Raw genomic sequence first — 22,106 nt, forward strand, 5'->3', positions numbered from 1 at the left:
TATTCGTTTTAGATGTGCTTACATTTAAGTGTTATTAAAATATTTTTTAAAAGTTTACTTAATTACATAATAGGTGTAAAGTGTACCTGAAAATCATATTTAAGTACCGATACCTTACAGCGAAAATGACCAATGAGTAAATGTCTTAGAGGATCTGATTTTAACAGTATTTAAGTATTTTACTCACACTAAATGTATAGGATCAAAGATGTCACTAGTCCTCAACACCTAAGAGACATGCCAGTGAAAAACAAGAAACAGTTGATTTGTGCAAACAATCATGAAGTCGAAATAAAACATCTCAATACTCCAATCGGCAGAACAACCTCTTAAACGTCTACAGAAACTAGTCTCAGTTAAGCTCAAGTGCGCAAAAAGGATATTAGTAAACGAATATCTTTCAAAAAGGTCTAATGTTAACAATAATTAAAGGGGTGATAGAATTGGTTGGGCTGGAAATGCCCCGGAGGCTCTTTTATACACCCTAATGCAACCCTGAGAAATAGCCCCAGAATGAAACGAGCGGTTTCCTCCCTTTGGTATGCTCATGAATATTTAGATGAGCTGCACGAGACTAGACCAATCAATGAAATGGCAGACTGCAATCAGTCGCTAATTTGTTGTGAATGACTCAAGGAATTGCTAAATGTACCCAGTCATCATAGTAAACATGCTTGGAAACACTCCCTTGCTAATACCAGTCATATGCTACTACACATGGAACACATAAACACCTCTTGTAACTCTAAACATAATAACGCAATGCCAGACTGGGAGAATCTGTTTGGCAGCAAGCATCTTTTGTGCGGTGTGATGTACTCTGAAATAAAATTTAAAAAAATTAATAAAAACATTAAATTAAACCAAACCGTCACACTAACTGTACCTTCTAGATAACTATAGCTAGTAGATAACGGATAGCATTGTTAATAACTGTTATCAACAAATTTATAACGTTAGATTACTTGCGGTACTTATGTCAGCATGGTCGGAACAGCCCCTCTTTTCAGAAGTAGCCACATAGAAAAGCCTTCTTGAAACTGTCCAAGGTTTTCGAAACAGTCTGGGGTGAAATTGTTCGAGCATATTGATAATTTCATGTTGAAGCGCACAGGGATCTTGTTGTATAAAAACATCAACCATGCCCATTGAATGTTTGGTTCCTTGGGACATAGGACCAAATGGATATTTGGGTATAAATAGGACCAAAGAAGACAATGAAAAGTGCCAACATTCCCTTTACAGCCGGGAACACTGCTGTAACGACCGTGACTCATTTTGAAGATCCTTTAAAAACGTCCAAACTTTTTATTTGAAATTCCAGAAGCAGTAAACTTAGCACGCCGGCTAATCTGTGTCTGATTGCACGACCACCATTGATATAACTGGGCCCAGAAAGTGTGCAGTGTGTATGCAAATGTAGGGGCGTAACAAAGATACAAACCAGATCCAAATAAGGAAATCCCCTAAGTGTTACATCACATCTGAGCTGATTTGAGATCCAGCCGTTTTACAGCTGCAGTTTAAAGTTTTGAGATTTTCATATTAAGGAGGTGACATAGGATTTTGAGATTCTGTGTATTGCCATTTTACCCACCGAGTTGCTGTTATTCAACTATGCCAAGGTTAACTTGGTTTTGCATTCTATCACCTCTTTAAAGCCTAAAAAGCCTACTTATAAAATGTAAAATAAAGCAAACAAATGAACAGTGTCTTACTGACGCGATCTGACTGGAGCTTAATTAAAAATAAAGTTCATCCACCCTTTCTTAATGTTAGGATCACAAGTGTGGCAATGCAAAGACAGTGGCCATGTTCACACAGTAGCAGATTACGGTTGTCAGTCCTGTATTTGAATCCTTAATACAGTTTGCCTACGTTCACACACAGTTGAGTTATTTACAGGAGTGACAATCACATTGTATAATCAAACTCACATCCATTCATTTTCAGGACTCACAACCGCTTTCTTGGAAAACCCACCCTGTGTAAACGGAACCAGACTGGACAACTAATTGTCAAGTCATACAGTGAGAGAGAGCCGTTCTGTGCAGCACAAACGTGTCTACCATGTTTTGCGGGTTTTCACGTGTGGTTTCGGTAACTTACAGCAACGAAGATATGAGCTGTGTGTCACCTGAATGTTTTAGATCAGTCACCCTTCTCCACAGGAGTGGCTCCCGTCAGTTTTATGTTCTACGCGTGACTCAAATGCTCAACTCTCCACCCAGATATAAAAGCTGCTGTCAATTTATAAAGATTTGACGAAGATTTGATGATTTTTAGTCCCCGTGATAGACTATTGCCGTGTCAAAATTGATAAGACTTCTCAGTTTTATGGACATCTCCATCTTTGCTATTACTTTGGTCACTGTCACTTTGGTTACTGGTAAGAGAATAGGATCATTTTAATATAAGGGCTTGACTCCCGTTGCACATTTATACAGACCGTATTCGAGACGCTGTTGTAAGTTGCTGTTTGAACGGGACATTTCAAGACTCACACCTATAAGTAAATGTGGTTGTCAATCCCAAAAACCGACAGTATGTGTTTTCCAAAATGTCTTGAAATCCTTAGAGCCATCTCTATTGTTTTGTTGCTGGAGTAATCCTCTGTTTGTGTCTGTCTTGTATTAACTTCTACATTACATACGCAAATCGGTGGGTGGGCTAAAGAGGCAATGATGTAGAAGTAGGCGTTGATCTTCTGCAGAGACTGTCTTTTGTCACACTATTACGTATTAATGTGACAATCCAAAACGAGTTGTTTTTTGAGCTTGGTTCAAATAAAAGGTGTTTTTGGACTATCGAGGATGTTTTGAGTTCTGAAACTTACAGGATATTTTTATACAATGACCTCATATGTCAAAAGATCAAGGAAAATTGTATTACTCAATTCATGGCCCCTTTAATATATCTCCCAGCCTTACAGGAAATGTTTGTATAAGAAGATGTCTTTAAATTTAAAGAAGAAAAAAACATCTTAACATGGCAACTCAGCTGGTGCACTAGCGCTGGTGTGTCTAAGCAACCCATTATTGACTCAAAGCGTAGTCACAAAGCGTAGGAGTGAAAATCAATAGTGTTTTCCCTGGACAACCGGGTCGGAAGCAGTGACAAAGAGAGCAAGACACCTCCCACAGTGACAGCCATGTGTGACTGGCAACTCTTTCCACTTTTTCATGAGTATACTACAATAGACACCAGATTCTGAGAGGTCATGATACAAATCACAAAAAGCGATTGTTCAAAGTATGTTTGCTTGCTTATACATATTGGACACCACACTGTGGGGAAATAGAATGTTGTGCATAATTGTGTCGGTTTAGTTATGTGCACGTTCTACAAAAATTCCCCCCGTTAAATTCATCCAGCCCTTGAGCCATGTTCTTGGTAAATGATCATCATAGTAGGACTTAATTATTCATTTGAACTAGGAAATGGATTGATTAAACTATTACACATGGGGCTCCATAGGGCTTGCTATTAAAGAAATTAAACCAGTGTGATGTTCACTTTTTCAGTCTAATAGCTCTCAGCACAGCGTACTTCCAGCATGGGGTTGTATGGAAAGTGAAACATTAGATAGGGCCATTCATTGCCATTTCAAGTCACATGTCATTTCTTTAAAACGCTCAGGGGGTAATAGTATAAGATTGGGTGTTTTACTCCATCAAGCAACCGCGTTGTTATTTGTTTGAGAGAATGTCGAGAGAACAACAGCTGAAAATGTATTTTCTTCTGATCTCCGATTCACATTTGGCTTATCCCTCCTGACACTGGCCATTATAACAATAAAGAAACAATGCAAGAAGTCAGTTGCTGACAAACAGAATGCCTGTGCAATGCATCACTGATTGTGACTGAAACCTCAAATGTGTTTTTTAGGAAGGTTTACAAGGTAAAACCAACAAGGACAAAGCAAGTAACAATTATATACAGTATATAGATAACACTATATAACTGACTGCTCACAATTCATGCATAAAAAATGTGATTCTTTTTATTAGTATCATTTAAATGCTATTTTTTTAAATATTTGATTCACGATTTTCCAACTAAACAAAAATAGAGACAAATGTATGATTCGCGATTAAGGCTAAAAAATAAAGGTATTTTTTAGCCTTCAGTGGTATTCTTAGATTAATTAAATGGGTGATTATTTTTTCAGTGGCAGTTTGCATATCAGCATGGCATTAATCATTCAATTTAGACTACAACCGTCTTTACGCTAAAAAGGCAAAACAGAATCTGAATCGGTGTATGTACCGAGAAGTGGTGCATTTACACAGACAGCCAGTGGTGAAAGTGAGATTTGGCAGGTAGGGGAACCCTCTAATTTTGTGTAGGTGCAACAGGGAAAAATGACTCACCGTGGAACAACATATTGAGTATCGTGGTATTATAGCAATACTTTTTGGGACAAGAGTGTCACTGTGGCACCAACTATCACAATACTTATTTACTTGATATTTTTATGGTTTTCTTTTGGTCCATCTACACTAATATGATGACGATACTATGTTAAAATTGACTGGGCTGAAAATGGACTGGGAGAAAAATTCAGGCCTGGCACTGTAGCCACACCAGCCCACATTACCATGCACACCCCCACCCACAGACAAGGGCATTCAAATATGAGGTAGTTAGGGGTGTTCGGGGCATGCTCACTCCCCCGAGAAAATTTGGATTTCTCTGACCTCTACATATGTGCAATTATTTTATCCAAAAAAATTGGATAAGAAATAGCTTTAAAACCATGTCAGTGGGCATTAGATTATTTGTCAATATCTGCTCTCTCCTCTTCTTCATCTTTCTTTTTCTCTCAGTCTCCTTATCCGCTCTATTTCTTCCCCTCCTAAAGCTGAACTTTGACTGATAATCTTTTAATTTTCTTCTGAGTCAGTGAAGAAAGTAAACATAGGCTCAACTGATATTTATATGTTTTTATGAATCATTTTCTTAGACAAGTTAATTTACTCAAGGCTACCAGGAAAGCTGTAGCCTAAGTCAGTATTACCAATAGGAACCTTCTACAAGCTTTAGAATTTCAAAACGTGTTTTTAAATGTTAAAAGTGATTTTAAATAATAAAACTTATAGGCTAGTTTACCGCAGTTGGTGGAACTGGCAGACGTTCCCTTAGGCATCATGCACTGTGGAAACATGTCAAAGCATTTTCAGGCATAAATATGTAGCATTAACGCAGGTGATTTTGAATGAATATTTCATGTCGACAGTGGTTATATAATGTTAAAACTAATCCTGCTATTGATATCTTTGTAAGACTCCAAACCTTATAGAACAGTGGCAAGGGCAAACAAATGTCCGGTGAATATCGAACCTAACTTTACCGCGCTCAACCACCGTGAGTGCATTCACGCATTTGTAATCGCTCGTGTTCAGCGGGGAGGGGAGGAAGGACTTTGTCTGCATTCGTAAACCGGCGTAGATGCACTCAAATCAGACAGGAGAACCGTGACTGAGAACATAACGTCGGGAAGCGTGTTTTCATTTTCGTCTGTGTCAGTGAAGAAAATAAACATAGGCTCAACTGATATGTATATGTTTTTATAAATCATTTTCTAAGACAAGTTAATTTACTCAAGGCTATCATGAAAGCTGTATCCTAAATCAGTATTACCAAGAGGAACTTTTCACAAGCTTTAAATGTGAATTGAAGACATTTTAATTATTTTTTAAGGATCTACGGACACCCTGCCTCCTGAAAGTGTACAGAATTGTTTCTACTTAAAAAGTAATTTCTACCTAAAAGGTTGCCTGAATTTTTTATACATTTAAAAATGGTACCATTCTTTGTGATACTGCCCTGCAAAGTGGGTCGAATGGATTTTAAATATGTCATGTGACTAAGCGTAAGATGTCTTGCCGATGTGCGTTAAACACAAATCTAATTTTCCATTGAGCCCTCAGCATCATCAAGGAAGCACTATATAGTTCAAAGCAATTTATCCTTGAATGGAAAACAGGTCAATGTGTCCTTTGATCTTTTTCTTTCTCACCATTCCCTTTCTTTGTTCCAGACCAGCAAAGCCGTGACTAAGGGAGACTTCCCATTGGCAAGCATTGCATCTAGACGAGCCTTGTTCTTGGCCGCTCTCTCCATCACCATTGGGACGGGGGTCTACGTGGGCGTGGTGGTGGCCCTCATCGCGTATCTGTCCAAACCAGGCCATATTTAGCAAGGTCAGGAGAGGACTACAGAACTCCACGATACTACACAGCCTCCTCTGAACGTCTTTTTTCTAAATGTCTCATTCTCATCCCTCCCCGTGGACCACCTGTCCGCCCAAATTAGAGAAAGGGATAAACCAGAAGAGGATGAACCAGAAGAACTGGAGACTTTATCACCTCAGTCATAATATATAAATGTAAGCTTCACCTCGTGTCACACCACACTGGATAAAACTTAACTAAGTCTAAGAGCAGTTCAGGTGAAGAATATAAACTACAGACAAATAAGCAATCCAATTAACCAACCCCAAAGGGAAGTTATTCCAAAGTACACGCGTAAGGATCAAAAGGACCAAGAGCCTTTGGATTTGTTTTTCACTTTATAACTGTGCTTCGTTCGAAACCTGAAAGAGAAGTCAAGCTGCTGTCCGTTTGTGCGTGTTTGTGCTGCTAACCCTGTATGTGCGTGTGGCCCAATTAAACCAGCACTGCTGAATACACCAACTGCAGTCTGTGAGCTCTGTTAAAAAGGATAGAATGTTGTCCACCCTATTTAGGAAAAATAACACAGCTTTGTATGTTATAAGCAAATGTGGAGTTCATGAACCTAAATGCTTATGATCACGATACAGAACTACAGGACAAGAAATAGCTATCAAAGACATTTCACCTCTAAGAATGTAAATTCATCTGTGAAATTCAGCTTATACACAACCTCTATGTAGTTCCCACTTCTTTAGGGCTCTATGCTTTGTATTGTAAATGCTTTGTCTTTTGTTTTGTCCAAAGTCTAAATCTTCATTTTGACTCAATGAAGGCTGCAAGGTTTGTGGACGCAGAAGATAGCAAGTAAACACGAATGGAAAACAAGGAAAACAAGTGTTCATTTTATATCGGTAATGATTTGCTTGACTTTAACAGATTCTCTTTTACACCAAGATGTCTGATCTGAATATAAATGAAACAACTGTGCACGTGGATGATATGGTGGTCTGTCCTCTTATTCCCCAAATGCATCACTTAATGTCTTATATGATTGGAAAAATTCAGAGGTGGCAAAACTCAAGGCAGATGGTAAAAAAATTACAATATACTTTCCTCAAATCCTAAAACGGATGTTTGAACAAAAAGGCAGGCTTTGTTTTCAGGTGAAAGGGCCTCAGATTGAATTGATTAATAATGTATTGGATGTCTGTAAGCTCACAAGCATGAGAACGAACACAGGGGATGTTGAGTTAAAGGTCGACTGGTCTATTTCAACAACAATGGAGCCAGAATCTGGTGTAGTCATCCATACAAGAACTTCACAACATGAAAACAATGGGTTCCCTAATGGCTAGGTAGTGATTCAAGGCTTGATTTGAATTCTTATGATTATGAAATAGAACTTAGTTGGAAGCTGGTAGAAATTAAATTGGCCACATTTTGAAGTATGTTAGCCAATTGTGCGTAACCTCCTTATTGCTTCCCATGGTGATTTGGAATACCCAATACTACCCTATTCAATGCTTTTAAATTTGCATTTTTATGCCTTTCAGGGGCTGGACTGACAAAACATTCATAAGTATAAAGTTCTTTGTGCTATTTTTCCTTTGTTAAGGGATAGTTCACCCAAAAAATCGGGGTCAGTGTTTTAACATTTCTGTTCATGCGTACCTTCTGTAAAATGACAGTTCCGAAAACAGTTTGATTAGAAAAAATACTGATTAATACAAAAAATTATACTTTGAACCAGAGATAAATATAACTGCATACCAAATAGCTTTATACTAGAGCTTGTGAATACACTTCATAACTCCAGTGGATCCTCCGACTGTCGGCAAAACCTCATGCAGTATATACTGTATGTCTCCCACCCGCCTCAATCGTGAATGAAGTGCTGCATAAATTTTTAAGACCCTCTCTGCTTGTTTCTGCTGAACACAAAAGAAGATATTTTGAAGAATGTTGGTAACCAAACAGTTGATGGACACTATTGACTTACAGTACATAGTATTTTTTCTCCGTACTATGGAGTCAATGGGGTCCATCAACTGTTTGGTTACCAAGATTCTTCAAAATATCTTCTTTTGTGTTCAGCACAAGACAGAATTTTAAACAGGTTTGGAACAACTTGAGGGTGAGTAAAATGATGACAGAATTTTCATTTTTGGGTGAATTATCCCTTTAGGATTGTTCATAGGAGAAAACTTCTTTCATCGTAAATCATCATATGTAACTTCTTTAAGTTAGGATAACCTTCAACGTCCATTAGACAAGGCAACCTCATGAGCATGATACAATCAGACAGCATCAAGCGTCATTTTACTCATATGCTCTTGAGAAAATTCTTAAAGCACATTCTAATAAACTTCTTAACAACCTTCTTTTTTCTTAAGTAGATTTTCATGAGTCCTGCCCCAAAACATACTAATAGCTGACATGATAGTACTTACAGGTTGCAGATGCTTTTTGAATTCTGGAGAAACTAATTCACAAGGACTTAAAGGTGTGTGGAGGACTGTTCATTGTGAAAAGAGCAAAATGGTAAAGGTCATGGTTTATGTCTTTATGTTAAAGAGTGAGTACATATTGTGGAAGTACTGAGCTACAGTAAGGAACAAGTTTGACTTGGAGTTCTGTTGTGAAGAAGCCTGGAGTTGCACATTATTTTTATTATACTGATGAATTATATGAATGTGTAAAAAGTGTTACCAGATACAAATACAGCAATTGAAAATACATTATCTCAAATAAAAGTCAAGATATTAGGGTTTTTTTTCCAGGAGGACAAGTTTCTATTGGTGTGGTGCTTTTGTCAAGGTTAGCAGATTTACTCATTGCCAGCACTGTAATTGGAAAAACAACGTTTGTGAGAATGAATTCAATGAATCACCAAGCTTTTATTAGACAAGAATGAGCTCAAATGAAAAAACGAGCGTATGGATGAAGATTTTACAGTTAATTCACTGTTCATATCTGTGCTGTAAGAACTAATTACCCTAAATGTTTAGTATATGGCACCAAAATGAGATTTCAGATTTTCACATAATAAAAATGAATTCGCATACCAGTCATACCAGAACTTTTGTATGTTTTTTATGCAAACACATCACCCTACATTCACATACTTGAAGTAGTATGTAGCAGAATGCACAACAGGGAAGAATGATGTTTGGATGGCTAAACACAAACGTCTGCTGCTTTCTCAGAGCCTATGATGCACAGCACACACTCAAGACCCTGCTGGTTTTGTTGCGGTCTTCGGCAAAAGCATTTTCACTGCAACCACCAGAGCATTGAAAGCCAACATGGGACACTTGCAGTCTCTCAGCGCAGGTCATGCATTAGTCATACCTGACATTTACGGTTCGCAATTAGCTTCCCATAATGTTTTTTTCTGAGGAAGTGTCTAGTCTCCAGAGCATAGCTGGAAATAACAAAACAGAATTGTTTTTACAAATAACACTCTATGCTACTTTGCAGCCACTTGAAACTTGACCAAGCAAATCTTTGCTATTTTGAAGTGAAAAAAAAAGCAAAAACTAATTTTGGTTTTGTAATGAAAATGGATTTTATTTTCAGTCAAGGTCTCAAGCCGTTCACGTTTTTCCTCATGTGTTTGCGTCATTAATTTCTAAATGAACAGTGTCAGTGTCTGCCCTCCCTTGATTATGTTCCACACTCCCACATCCCCCCATTTTGCATTTCCATAGTGACTAGTCATTTTCTGACATTCATTTTATTCCCGTGCTCGCTGTGTTTTGCTGTTAGTGTTTTGTTAATATTCTGATACTTGATTTTTTCTCATTCATGATTGGAAAATATGCTTGTAAGACAGTGACAATGTAAATACTGTAAATGAAAGACAAGAACAACCGGTATAAAATAAATAATTTGAGACAAAAATGATCTTGTATATATTATTGCAAATGCTGGATGTGTTTTGTTACCTCTTGTGAAATTTTGATACACTGTGGTCCTTATGCGTGAGTCTTTCTTGTCAGGAACAAAACACTAGTCAGATTAAACAGATGGATGACTCATATTTGAGCAAAGCAGAGGAGGTGTAGGTATGGAGGTGTAGGAGGTGTAGGTATGGAGCTTCCCCCCCTCCCCCTCCTTATTTCCATATATCAACACCCACAAGATCCTTTAGAGGAAATATAAAGAGGAATGTTGAAATATTTGATGTATCTGCAATTTGGTTTGATATCTATTACTGTAGGCTATTTGCTTAAATGCATTAGTAACGATTGTATAGAGACCAGGAAGCCAGTCTGACAAATACAAAAGGTTTGTTTTCTGAATCACTTGTGGTTTTGTAGGCAATACAGCAACATTCATTTACAAAGTTGGATGAATTGATTATTAAACTAGTGCAGTGCCCATGCAAAATATGTTTTTGTATATTTGGGTATGTGTACAGGTAGCAGGAGTTTAGATTAGATTAGATTTACATTAGTTTCAACTTTGTTGTCATTGTGCAGAGTACAATAAGAGAGACAATGAAAGGCAGTTAGCATCTAACCAGAAGTGTAAAAATGCAGAAAAGTGCAATGTGAACAGTATTCAGGTAGTGCAGTATAAACAGTATATGACACAGTATATGATAGTGCAGTGTAGTATACAGTTAATGAAGTGGTATGGTGTACAGTAGTACTTCAGGAGGGGGGAGGGTAATTAGAGTGGCAAGAAGCTATTTATGGCCCTTTCAATCATTTATTTCACATTTCTTATCCAAATAACGTCAAACTTGGCACTGCACACACTCGTGCCCCTAGCAAGAAACCTGTCAAGTTTGAACGGTTCGAGAAATATGCGAATAACAAAGACACTGACATATCGACGTTCCCGTAGCCTAATAGATAGCCTATTGAATAACTTGATACAGAAGACAAACCATTTTGTGGAATGATGCATCATCATGTGATATTTGCAACAATGTGACTCAAAAACAGAGTCTGGTAGCCTGCCTATAAGTCAGTCCCTCCAGAAAAACGCGGATATGCGATCGCATAATTCAATGCATAATCAGCCAAAGTCCACATATTTATGCGGGGGCCGCATTTTTTCAAATACGGCGCACTTTCGCCGCATAAATTGCAGATTTCCGCACAAAATATGCGGGGCTTGCAAAAGCTGTAAAACAGGAAGAACACATTTTATTTTTTTATATTTTATTTATTCATTTTTGGGTCAATGACGTATTTTCAGGATTTTCAACAGGCTGATTTTAAAATACAAAAAAAAAAAATTAATACCTGTTGCAATTGTTCAAACCTTAAGGATGTTGTGTACACATAAATTCATATAAAATGTTTAATTTAAGTTATTTTAGTGTTTCTTCATCTAGATGAAGTGGCCATAGTCTTAAAAAATGTCATGTGGTGTGACCGTGATTTATCTTAAAATTAATTAATTTCCTTAACATGCTTAACATTTTTTTTTACAAGTTCTTAGTAGTTAAAATGTTTAGAAACATAGTATTTGCATTTCTTTTAAGTTTTTGTAAATAATGATCAAATTTTTCTATAATTTTAGAGTTGCCGCCTTAAATCTAGTTAACAGACGTATTTTTCCTTTAAATATCATAAAACTGATAAAAATGTTTTAAAAATATCATTCACTATCAGTGATTCATATTTCAGCCACAGAAATAAGATATTTAATTTAAAATTTAATAGAGATTGCTTTTATTGGTCGCACCACATGATGAGTGGTCGCTCCAAATGACAACGAAGACATTATATAGTTAAAAATCTATTTAAAGAGATCAATGAACAATGCATTTTATACAAAAAATAGATTTAAACCAAATTTTATACAAAATTCACAGAATTTTCCTGAACACAAACATTTCATAAACATTTTTTTATAAAAATCACATCGCAAACATAAGTGCACCATTTCATTTAACTTGACTTAGAATTTCTTTCTAACAAATAATAATGTTATATATATAAATACAAATATTGTATATAGGTAACATTTGGGGTCAATAGTTTTTTTTTTGGAAGTAATTAATACTTTTATTAATCAAGGACAAATTAAATTGATAAAAAAGTGACAGTAAAGATATTTAGGCTAGAATGTTACAAAAGATTCCATTTAAAATAAATGCTGTTCTTTTGAACTTTCTATTCATCAAATAATCCTGACATATAAAATGAATCACAGTTTCCACAATTTCCAGTATAACAAAATATATAGTTAGTATAACTAAAATCCTAAATCCGGAAATTGAGCGTAAGATCTAGAGCATAGATCACCATCGATAATAATCAAGTTTCTTGAGCAGCAAATCATTATATTAGAATGATTTCTGAAGGATCATGTGACACTGAAGACTGGAGTAATGATGCTGAAAATGTAGCTTTGATCACAGGAATAAATTACAGTTTACTATATATATTCACATTGAAACCAGCTATTTTAAACTGTAATAAAATTTCACTCTTATCCTAGCAAGGTACTCCACTCTTCCTGCAGGGTCAGAATTTTTACTTCACTTGGCATTGGCATCTGGTAAAATAGATTAAAACAGTTTTAAATAAATAAATAGGCAATAATAAATACATTACTAATAAATGCATAATTACTAAACTAAAATTACATGCTATAACCTTTTTGTTGCATTTTCTCATATTGTACAAAGAGTAAACATAAACCGTCTGAAATATAAAAAAAATTCCCAAATTACATAAAAATCTCTTCCAAATTATGCTAAATTAAACTACTTTTGTATATAAACCATCAATTGAATATAAAAGCACAAAACCTGCCAATCTAGGACATATATCTATCATGAAAAACAGTCCGCAGTGGTCACACCACATTATATTTGGTCACACCACATATTTTCAAATTCAGTCAAAATTTACAGGCACATAATTGGTCACCTGAACAAAACAAACTAGCTTTCCACAAAAGGTCAGTATAAAATTTTGAATAAAAATATATATTTGTAGAAATAACTTTAATATATATATATTTTTAAGGTCATACCACATGACATCCAACTTTGGTAACTGCATACCAACCATTACAAAGTTTTATTTTTTTTCCTATTTGAGAGAATTACAAACCTGCTTGTGGCTTCCATGGGTCCTTGGTAAATTGGTATATGATGTAACTTCCTGTGTTTGAATAGTTTTCAACATAAATGTCCCAAAATGGTAGTTCCTTGATGGTCGCACCACATGATATTTTATAAAATGGACATCATCGGACAAAGTTTGTTTGTATATTATGATGGAAATATAACTACAAATGCTTTGATTTTTTTTTTTTTTTTTTTTTACAGAATTACAAAACACTTAGGAAATCATGCCAAAGAGTGCAGAAAATAATTTTAATAAATTTAGAGTAATTTCAAAGACGTTTTCAAAACGGAAGTTAGGGCTGGACGGTCGCACAACATGATATTTTGACACTTAATATATCAAAAAAAGTTACAAATAACTGTTTTTTTAAAAGTTAAAGTGAGAGGTACTACAAATATACAGTATGTTTTTATGCATTTAAACCCGTTTTTTCCGTGTTTATTAAGGTCTGAAATAAAACAAGATGAGAACTTAAATATTCCCAGCACTTTCTGTGATGTAGTATGCTTGCTTATCATATGACGTAATAAGAAATGACTCTTTACATTAATAGTAGCCTAGTGAGAACAGGGCGTTGGGGCTGAGAAATCACTTCTTTTTCTCTTTTTCATCAAACCGCAGTTTTTGCAAGTTCCCGCAATTTCATTGCATAAAATTGCACAAATATCCTGCATATTCCATCGCATTTTTTAAGAAAACGCGCCGCATAATCAAGGATTTTTGCCCGCAACAATCCCAAAAAAACTTTTTTCATTTTTCTGGAAGGACTGATAAGTGCCATCATGGTATGTCTGCCACTCGTTGGGATGGGATTCTGAAACATCCTTAAATTTGGGAATTGTCATTTGTTTATTCAAAGTCAAAGACAGTCCAAAGTAGTGCTACCTTGCACATTTTTGTGGGTCTGAGGTGTATTTTACATAGTAGCTGCCAAAGCTCAGCTGCTTTCTTCGACCATCTCCGTCTCTGGTCCTCCGCTGTGCTCATTCAGTGTGCCGTGTGAGAGGAGGAGTGGCCAGCGGCTAGAGCAGCAAAAGCCAATGTGTGCTTCTTTGACCAATATATATTTAATGATATATCTTTTGCATTTCTAATCCAAACAACGTCAAACTTGGCACTGCACTTACTCGTGCCCGTAGCAAGACACCAGTCAAGTTTGAAATCAATCGGACATACAGTTCGAGAGATATGCGAATCACAGACACGCAGTCAGACAGACAGACAGACGTTCCTGTAATTTATAGATAGATAGAAGATAGATTAATCGTCCACCTCAAGAGTTGTATCATCTACAGACCACATGCAGAGACACATTTCATTGTTTGATTACAAATGCAATCAGGCAAACTGGAGCTGTTATGACAAATGGGATTACTTTATAGCATTCATGATAAAACACTTTCTGTAAAGATGCTCTGAGACAATGTGTATTGTGAAAAGCGCTATACAAATAAATTTGAATTGAATTGAATGATCAAATGTGCTGGAGAATTTGTTTTTTTTGAAGAAAGTATTTTTGACATTAATTATGATGGAAGTGAAAGTGATAGTTCACCAAATCAGTGTCATTGATCTACATCATTAGTTATCATACGTGCTACCACAGCTCTCACAACACTACACCAGATTTCTTTTTATCCCACTTACACCTGGTATTAATATCTATCTGCAATAGAGCCTGGCACAACTGAGCTCACATGCATTCTCTATCTGTGACATCAAATGCATCTTCTGAAGAGGAACCGGAAATGAATTGCATTATTCTTGTTGTAGAAGAGTTTTATACTGCACATCTGCCTAAGTAGGGGCATGTGTAACCATTGCGGCAATAAATATATATACTTTACTTTATGATTTATAGATTTATAAAACATTTTAGGTGGTAGGTGGGATAGCATGCTCATAGCTTGAGGTGAAAGCAGCAGCAGGTACTGTATACTGTATACTGTATAAGATATAATGCCTGAGATGTAGTTTGAAGTTAGTGCTGCTGTGACACTTCTACAATCTCTGCAATATACGTTTATGTATAAAAAAAAAAATACATCTACTATTGAAACATACGGACCCCGGGAAGTCAGCTGTAGGAGAAAAAAAAAACGGTTCTGCAATCCGTCCTCTCAGTTTATAAACCGTACTCACGAATTCTCAAACTGTTCCCTCGGTTTAACAAATCATGCTCACAGATTAATAAACCGTACCCAGGAGTTTCTAATCCGCGCTCTCAGATTTTTAAACCGTGTCTTCAGTTTTTGCAATCTGTACCCACTATTTCATAAACCGTGCCCACGATTTCGCCATCCGTTCCCACGGATTTGTAAACTGTACTCGCGGATTTGTGGCTCGCCCTCATTTTAGAAGAACACCAGGAGATAAGTTGTTAATGAATCTTATTGTATATTGTTTTACTGTGAATTAAGTGGAATACATCAAATTGTCTTGTCTGCATGCTTAAAGTGATTCTCAATTGTAACGGGTATGGGGTGGAATATATGATTTAATATGAATGATGTGCATCAAAATCTTTTGTTTATTTGGGATAGGCTAATCTTAGCACTTTATTATTGTTGCCTAACCTGTATTATAACTGATAATTGCTTTGTTCCTTTTTTGTAAGTGTTGGACAAAAGCGTATTCTAAATATGTAGCCTAAAATGTAAAAATTATTTGCATTAAAATTATTATTATTATTATTTGAGTTTATAACTATAAATTAGTTTAAAACTTACAGAAAAGGAACAAAGCAATTATCACTCATAATAGAGGTTAGACAATAATAAAGTGCTAAGATTATCACAAATAAACAAAAGTTTTTGATACGCGTCATTCATATTAAATCATATACACTCACCTAAAGGATTATTAGGAACACCTGTTCAATTTCTCATTAATGCAATTATCTAATCAACCAATCACATGGCAGTTGCTTCAATGCATTGGTCAAGACAATCTCCTGAACTCCAAACTGAATGTCAGAATGGGAAAGAAAGGTGATTTAAGCAATTTTGAGCGTGGCATGGTTGTTGGTGCCAGACGGGTCGGTCTGAGTATTTCACAATCTGCTCAGTTACTGGGATTTTCACGCACAACCATTTCTAGGGTTTACAAAGAATGGTGTGAAAAGGGAAAAACATCCAGTATGCGGCAGTCCCGTGGGCGAAAATGCCTTGTTGATGCTAGAGGTCAGAGGAGAATGGGCCGACTGATTCAAGCTGATAGAAGAGCAAATTTGACTGAAATAACCAATCGTTACAGCCGAGTTATGCAGCAAAGCATTTGTGAAGCCACAACACGCACAACCTTGAGGCGGATGGGCTACAACAGCAGAAGACCCCACCGGGTACCACTCATCTCCACTACAAATAGGAAAAAGAGGCTACAATTTGCAAGAGCTCACCAAAATTAAACAGTTGAAGACTGGAAAAATTGCCTGGTCTGATGAGTCTCGATTTCTGTTGAGACATTCAGATGGTAGAGTCAGAATTTGGTGTAAACAGAATGAGAACATGGATACATCATGACTTGTTACTACTGTGCAGGCTGGTGGTGATGGTGTAATGGTGTGGGGGATGTTTTCTTGGCACACTTTAGGCCCCTTAGTGCCAATTGGGCATTGTTTAAATGCCACGGCCTACCTGAGCATTGTTTCTGACCATGTCCATCCCTTTATGGCCACCATGTACCCATCCTCTGATGGCTACCTCCAGCAGGATATTGCACCATGTCACAAAGCTAAAATCATTTCAAATTGGTTCCATGAACATGACAATGAGTTCACTGTACTAAAATGGCCCCCACAGTCACCAGATCTCAACCCAATAGAGCATCTTTGGGATGTGGTGGAACGGGAGCTTCGTGCCCTAGATGTGCATCCCACAAATCTCCATCAACTGCAAGATGCTATCCTATCAATATGGGCCAACATTTCTAAAGAATGCTTTCAGCAGTTGAATCAATGCCACGTAGAATTAAGGCAGTTCTGAAGGCCAAAGGGGGTCAAACACAGTATTAGTATGATGTTTCTAATAATCCTTTAGGTGAGTGTATGTTCTACCCCATACCCGCTACAATTGAGAATCACATATAGCATGCAGACGCAGTTAAGACAATTTGATGTATTCCACTTAATACACAATAAAAATTATTGTCTAACCTGTATTATGATTAAATTATCAATTTTTAAAAAATAAAGTTTATAAACACAATGCAATGCGTAGGCTATACGTATCCCACACCTGTCACAGTGTCTGGTTGTGTTTCCCTGGGGTTCACTAGAGGTCTTCGTTGTCACGGTGTCATTCACTATAGACTACATTTCCCAGCATTCTGTTCTGCCACTCATTTTTCATTATCACACTCAGCTGTTCCAACTCACCTTGTTAGTGTCTGTCTACTTATACCCTGTCTGTTTTATCACTTGTTCTGGAATCCTTGTATTTTGTCCCCACACTTTGGATCTCATTTGGTGTGTCTTGATCTGTGTATGTTCTTGTCTTTGGATTGCTTACATGGTATTTGACCCCTGCCTGGACTGGTTGTGAGTACGGATTATCCTTTAATAAACACTGCAATTGGATCTATTGTCTCACTCGTGTGTGTGTTGTGACAGAAGGATTCCAGCAAAAATTTATAGATCCAGCAGTTCGGGATTCCGTAACCCTCCTCCTATGAATGGGGGAGGAAGGGGACCACAGAGAGGAGGTTTGCAGACCCGGGAGGAAGCGCCCCGGTTAAACATCTTTCAATGTTTCGCTTTATGGGCCCGTCAAACTAAGGAAGCTGCGGCGGCAAAATCTCCAGTGACCACGTCCGTCAGAGGTGGTGAGTCGTTCGAGGGGACTCGTCTGGCCAAGTTCTCCGGAACTCGGGGAGGTTTCAGGGGAGGAGGTGGTCGACAAATTCCACGACATCGTCCTCCGCCTTGCCATGTTCCTGATCCGGAGCCGCTGGTCTGGTCCAGCACAAGACCCTCGCCACTGGTTCCGCCCCGCACTAATCCATCACCACGGGTCTCATCTAGCCCAAAGCCCTCACTACTAGTCCCGTCCAGCACAAGATCCTCGCCGCTGGTTCCGCATAGCACGAGGTCTTCACCGCTGGTCCCGCCCAGTCCAAATTCCTCGCCGCTGGTCCCGTCCAGTACTGAGTCTGCACTGAGTCTGTGAAGCCTGCTGTCGTCCCGGAGGCCGTCCCCGTGCAGCCTGCTGTCATCCCGGAGATCGTCCCGGAGTTGCCCACCATCAGTCCTGCCATGGCCACGAGGGCGGTCTTCCTCTTTTATGCAGTGGCAGTACTGCATGCTTGGAGGAGACACAGCACGTCTGCTGATCCAGAGACTGTTCGGGTCCCGTCTGCCGATCCAGAGACTGTTCGGGTCCCATCTGCCGATCCAAAGACGGTTCAGATCACATCTGGCGATCCTGGGACTGTTCACATGACGTCTGCCGATCCAGAGGCGGTTCAGATCACATCTGGCGATCCTGAGACTGTTCACATGACGTCTGCCGATCCAGAGACGGTTCAGATTACATATGGCGATCCTGATACTGTTCACATGACCTCTGGCGATCCAGTGACTGTTCACGTCACGTCTGGCGATCCAGAGGATGTTCCTGAGCCGGAGCCAGTGTCTGCTGTTCCTGAGCCGGAGCCAGTGTCTGCTGTTCCTGAGCCGGAGCCAGTGTCTGCTGTTCCTGAGCCGGAGCCAGTGTCTGCTGTTCCTGAGCCGGAGCCAGTGTCTGCTGTTCCTGAGCCGGAGCCAGTGTCTGCTGTTCCTGAGCCGGAGCCAGTGTCTGCTGTTCCTGAGCCGGAGCCAGTGTCTGCTGTTCCTGAGCCGGAGCCAGTGTCTGCTGTTCCTGAGCCGGAGCCAGTGTCTGCTGTTCCTGAGCCGGAGCCAGTGTCTGCTGTTCCTGAGCCAGTGTCTGCTGTTCCTGAGCCGGAGCCAGTGTCTGCTGTTCCTGAGCCGGCGTCTGTTCCTGTACCAATGTTTGTTTCTGTGTTTGTGTCTGTCCTTGTGGCTGTTACTGTTCTGGTGTCTGTTCCTGAGCCGGTGTCTGTTCCTGAGCCGGTGTCTGTTCCTGTGCCTGGTTCTGTTCCTGTGCCATGGCCGCCCGAGGGGTCTTCACCGCCCTGGCCGCCCGAGGGGTCTTCACCGCCCTGGCCGCCCGAGGGGTCTTCACCGCCCTGGCCGCCCGAGGGGTCTTCACCGCCCTGGCCGCCCGAGGGGTCTTCGCCGCCCGATGGGTCGTCTGCTTCGCTCTGCCCGCCCGATGGGTCTTCTGCTTCGCCCTGGCCGCCCGATGGGTCGTCTGCTTCGCCCTGGCCGCCCGATGGGTCGTCTGCTTCGCCCTGGCCGCCCGATGGGTCGTCTGCTTCACCCTGACCGCCCGATGGGTCGTCTGCTTCGCCCTGGCCGCCCGATAGGTCATCTGCTTCGCCCTGGCCGCCCGATGGGTCGTCTGCTTCGCCCTGGCCGCCCGATGGGTCGTCTGCTTCGCCCTGGCCGCCCGATGGGTCGTCTGCTTCGCCCTGGCCGCCCGATGGGTCATCTGCTTCGCCCTGGCCGCCCGATGGGTCGTCTGCTTCGCCCTGGCCGCCCGAGGGGTCTTCACCGCCCTGGCCGCCCGAGGGGTCTTCACCGCCCTGGCCGCCCGAGGGGTCTTCACCGCCCTGGCCGCCCGAGGGGTCTTCACCGCCCTGGCCGCCCGAGGGGTCTTCGCCGCCCGATGGGTCGTCTGCTTCGCTCTGCCCGCCCGATGGGTCTTCTGCTTCGCCCTGGCCGCCCGATGGGTCGTCTGCTTCGCCCTGGCCGCCCGATGGGTCGTCTGCTTCGCCCTGGCCGCCCGATGGGTCGTCTGCTTCACCCTGACCGCCCGATGGGTCGTCCGCTTCGCCATGGCCGCCCGATGGGTTGTCTGCTTCGCCCTGGCCGCCCGATGGGTTGTCTGCTTCGCCCTGGACGCCGGCTAAACCATCACCCCCTGTTTCTGTTCCCTTCCATGGACCTGGCCCCCCATCCCTCCCCCTGATCCTCCACCGTTCCACCTCCCTCCTGGACCCTTGTTTTGTCTTGTTTTCTGTCATGGAACATCTGGTAGCCGCTCCATAGAGGGGAGGTTCTGTCACAGTGTCTGGTTGTGTTTCCCTGGGGTTCACTAGAGGTCCTCGTTGTCACGGTGTCATTCACTATAGACTACATTTCCCAGCATTCTGTTCTGCCACTCATTCTTCATTATCACACTCAGCTGTTCCTACACACCTGGTTAGTGTCTGTCTACTTATACCCTGTCTGTTTTATCACTTGTTCTGGAATCCTTCTATTTTGTCCCCTGTTATGATCTTTAGTATTTTCTCCACCAGGTGGCGTTGTTCTATGTCCTGGAGGAGCGGTGTGGTGAATCTCCGGTGATCAGGTGTGCTGGATTACTGACTGATTGCGTTTTGTCAGGAGAGGGCGATTAAAAAAGGACTGACGGAGTTGGACTGAGACGTTGGCTCTTTCCTCTTCAGTTCCACATTGAATTATTTTTCTTTATTTTTGATTTATGGTTACTGTATTGTGTATGTTTTGTCAATTAAATGTTAATTGTTAAATTGAGTTCCATGTGTGGTCTCCCCAGTTTTATCTTGCTTCACCTTGCTTTAGGTGAACGTAACATAATGGGGGCTCGTCTACTAAACTGAGAGAGGCTCAGAGAAGAATTTCGGGTAAGGTTATTCGGCAAAATTGTGATTTGGGAGGTGATTGAATGAGGTTGATTCAAATTAATTTTGGGGACAAAACACCATGGAACATTTGATTGGTTTTATTATTTGGTAAATTATTGCTGGGGCTGAAGAGGAAAAAAATTGTCTGGAAGTTGAAATATCTGAATTTTGATGGGGTTGAGTCCTGTTGTGCATGACTAGAGGTAAGACGGATTTGTACTATAATTCCCGGGATGAATTAATGAGATTGGTTAGACCATCAGAGCCACGTGTTAGGTGTTAGAGCGGTGACGCTGTTTTTATTTAAATTTTTTATTTTAGTTTGTTGTTTTTGGTACGTCGGACGCGGGTAGACGGATTAGCCGTTGAGCTGCAGGTGGGCGTACTGAAGACTAGGGTTGAGTTATTTAGAAGATTTCTTAGTTAGATACGGGACGGCTTTTGATTTGTCCTGGCATTGTGGTGCTATCTGCCTTGCCCTGGTCTTTGTGCATTTTTCATTTTCCAGTTTGGGAGTTTAGGAAAAGGGGAACAACCAGTTTATTTTGACTTCGAAAAAGAGATGAAATGGTAATACGTGAAGTTTAAAATGGATCAACTACAGGCGTTTTTGGCAGCTCCTACGGGGGAGAAATTGAATGATCTTTCAAGAGATCAATTAGCCAAGGTAGTTGAACATTTTAATTTTGAGGTAGAGGTAACAAAAGGTACGAAGGTAAAACAGTTTCGGGATATGGTAAAAGAGAAATTAGTGGAGAGGATGATTTTAACTGCAGATGCACCATCAGAAGAAGTAATTTCACCAGACGGTACGTCAACGCCGCTTATGACGGGAGTACAGAGTGGGTTTACTTTTGAGCAACAGTTACAAATTTTGAACATGCAGAGTAGGGAACGTGATCTGGATAGACAGCTTGAATTGGAAAAACTGAGAATTGAAGAATGAGAGCGTGATAGGGAATTTGAGAAATTTAAGTATGAGAAACAAATTCAGGAGGCTAAGTTGACTCAAAAAACCGAATGGTTAAGATTGGTTGCTGAAGGGAGAATGGGGAGTGTATTGGCGACTCGGGTGGTCAACTGGGTTTAAATAGAACATTAAATATTGCAAATATGACCA

The 22,106-nt window shown here is 39.9% G+C and overlaps 1 protein-coding gene across 3 annotated transcripts in view; it reads left to right on the forward strand.

Annotated features, from left to right (window-relative positions):
* Positions 1-10,082, forward strand: part of syndig1l (synapse differentiation inducing 1-like) — a 40,677-nt gene extending 30,595 nt beyond the window's left edge. For all 3 annotated transcript variants that reach the window (XM_077219688.1, XM_077219689.1, XM_077219687.1), the window contains one exon: positions 6,044-10,082. In XM_077219688.1, the coding sequence (XP_077075803.1) occupies positions 6,044-6,202 (159 nt within the window). In that variant the 3' untranslated portion in view covers positions 6,203-10,082. The remainder of the gene's footprint in view (positions 1-6,043) is intronic.
* Positions 10,083-22,106: the final 12,024 nt, after the last annotated feature.

Source organism: Siphateles boraxobius, unplaced genomic scaffold (assembly GCF_051911475.1).
Source record: "Siphateles boraxobius isolate OS27281-9 unplaced genomic scaffold, OSU_SipBor_1 8, whole genome shotgun sequence".
Taxonomy (NCBI): domain Eukaryota; kingdom Metazoa; phylum Chordata; class Actinopteri; order Cypriniformes; family Leuciscidae; genus Siphateles; species Siphateles boraxobius.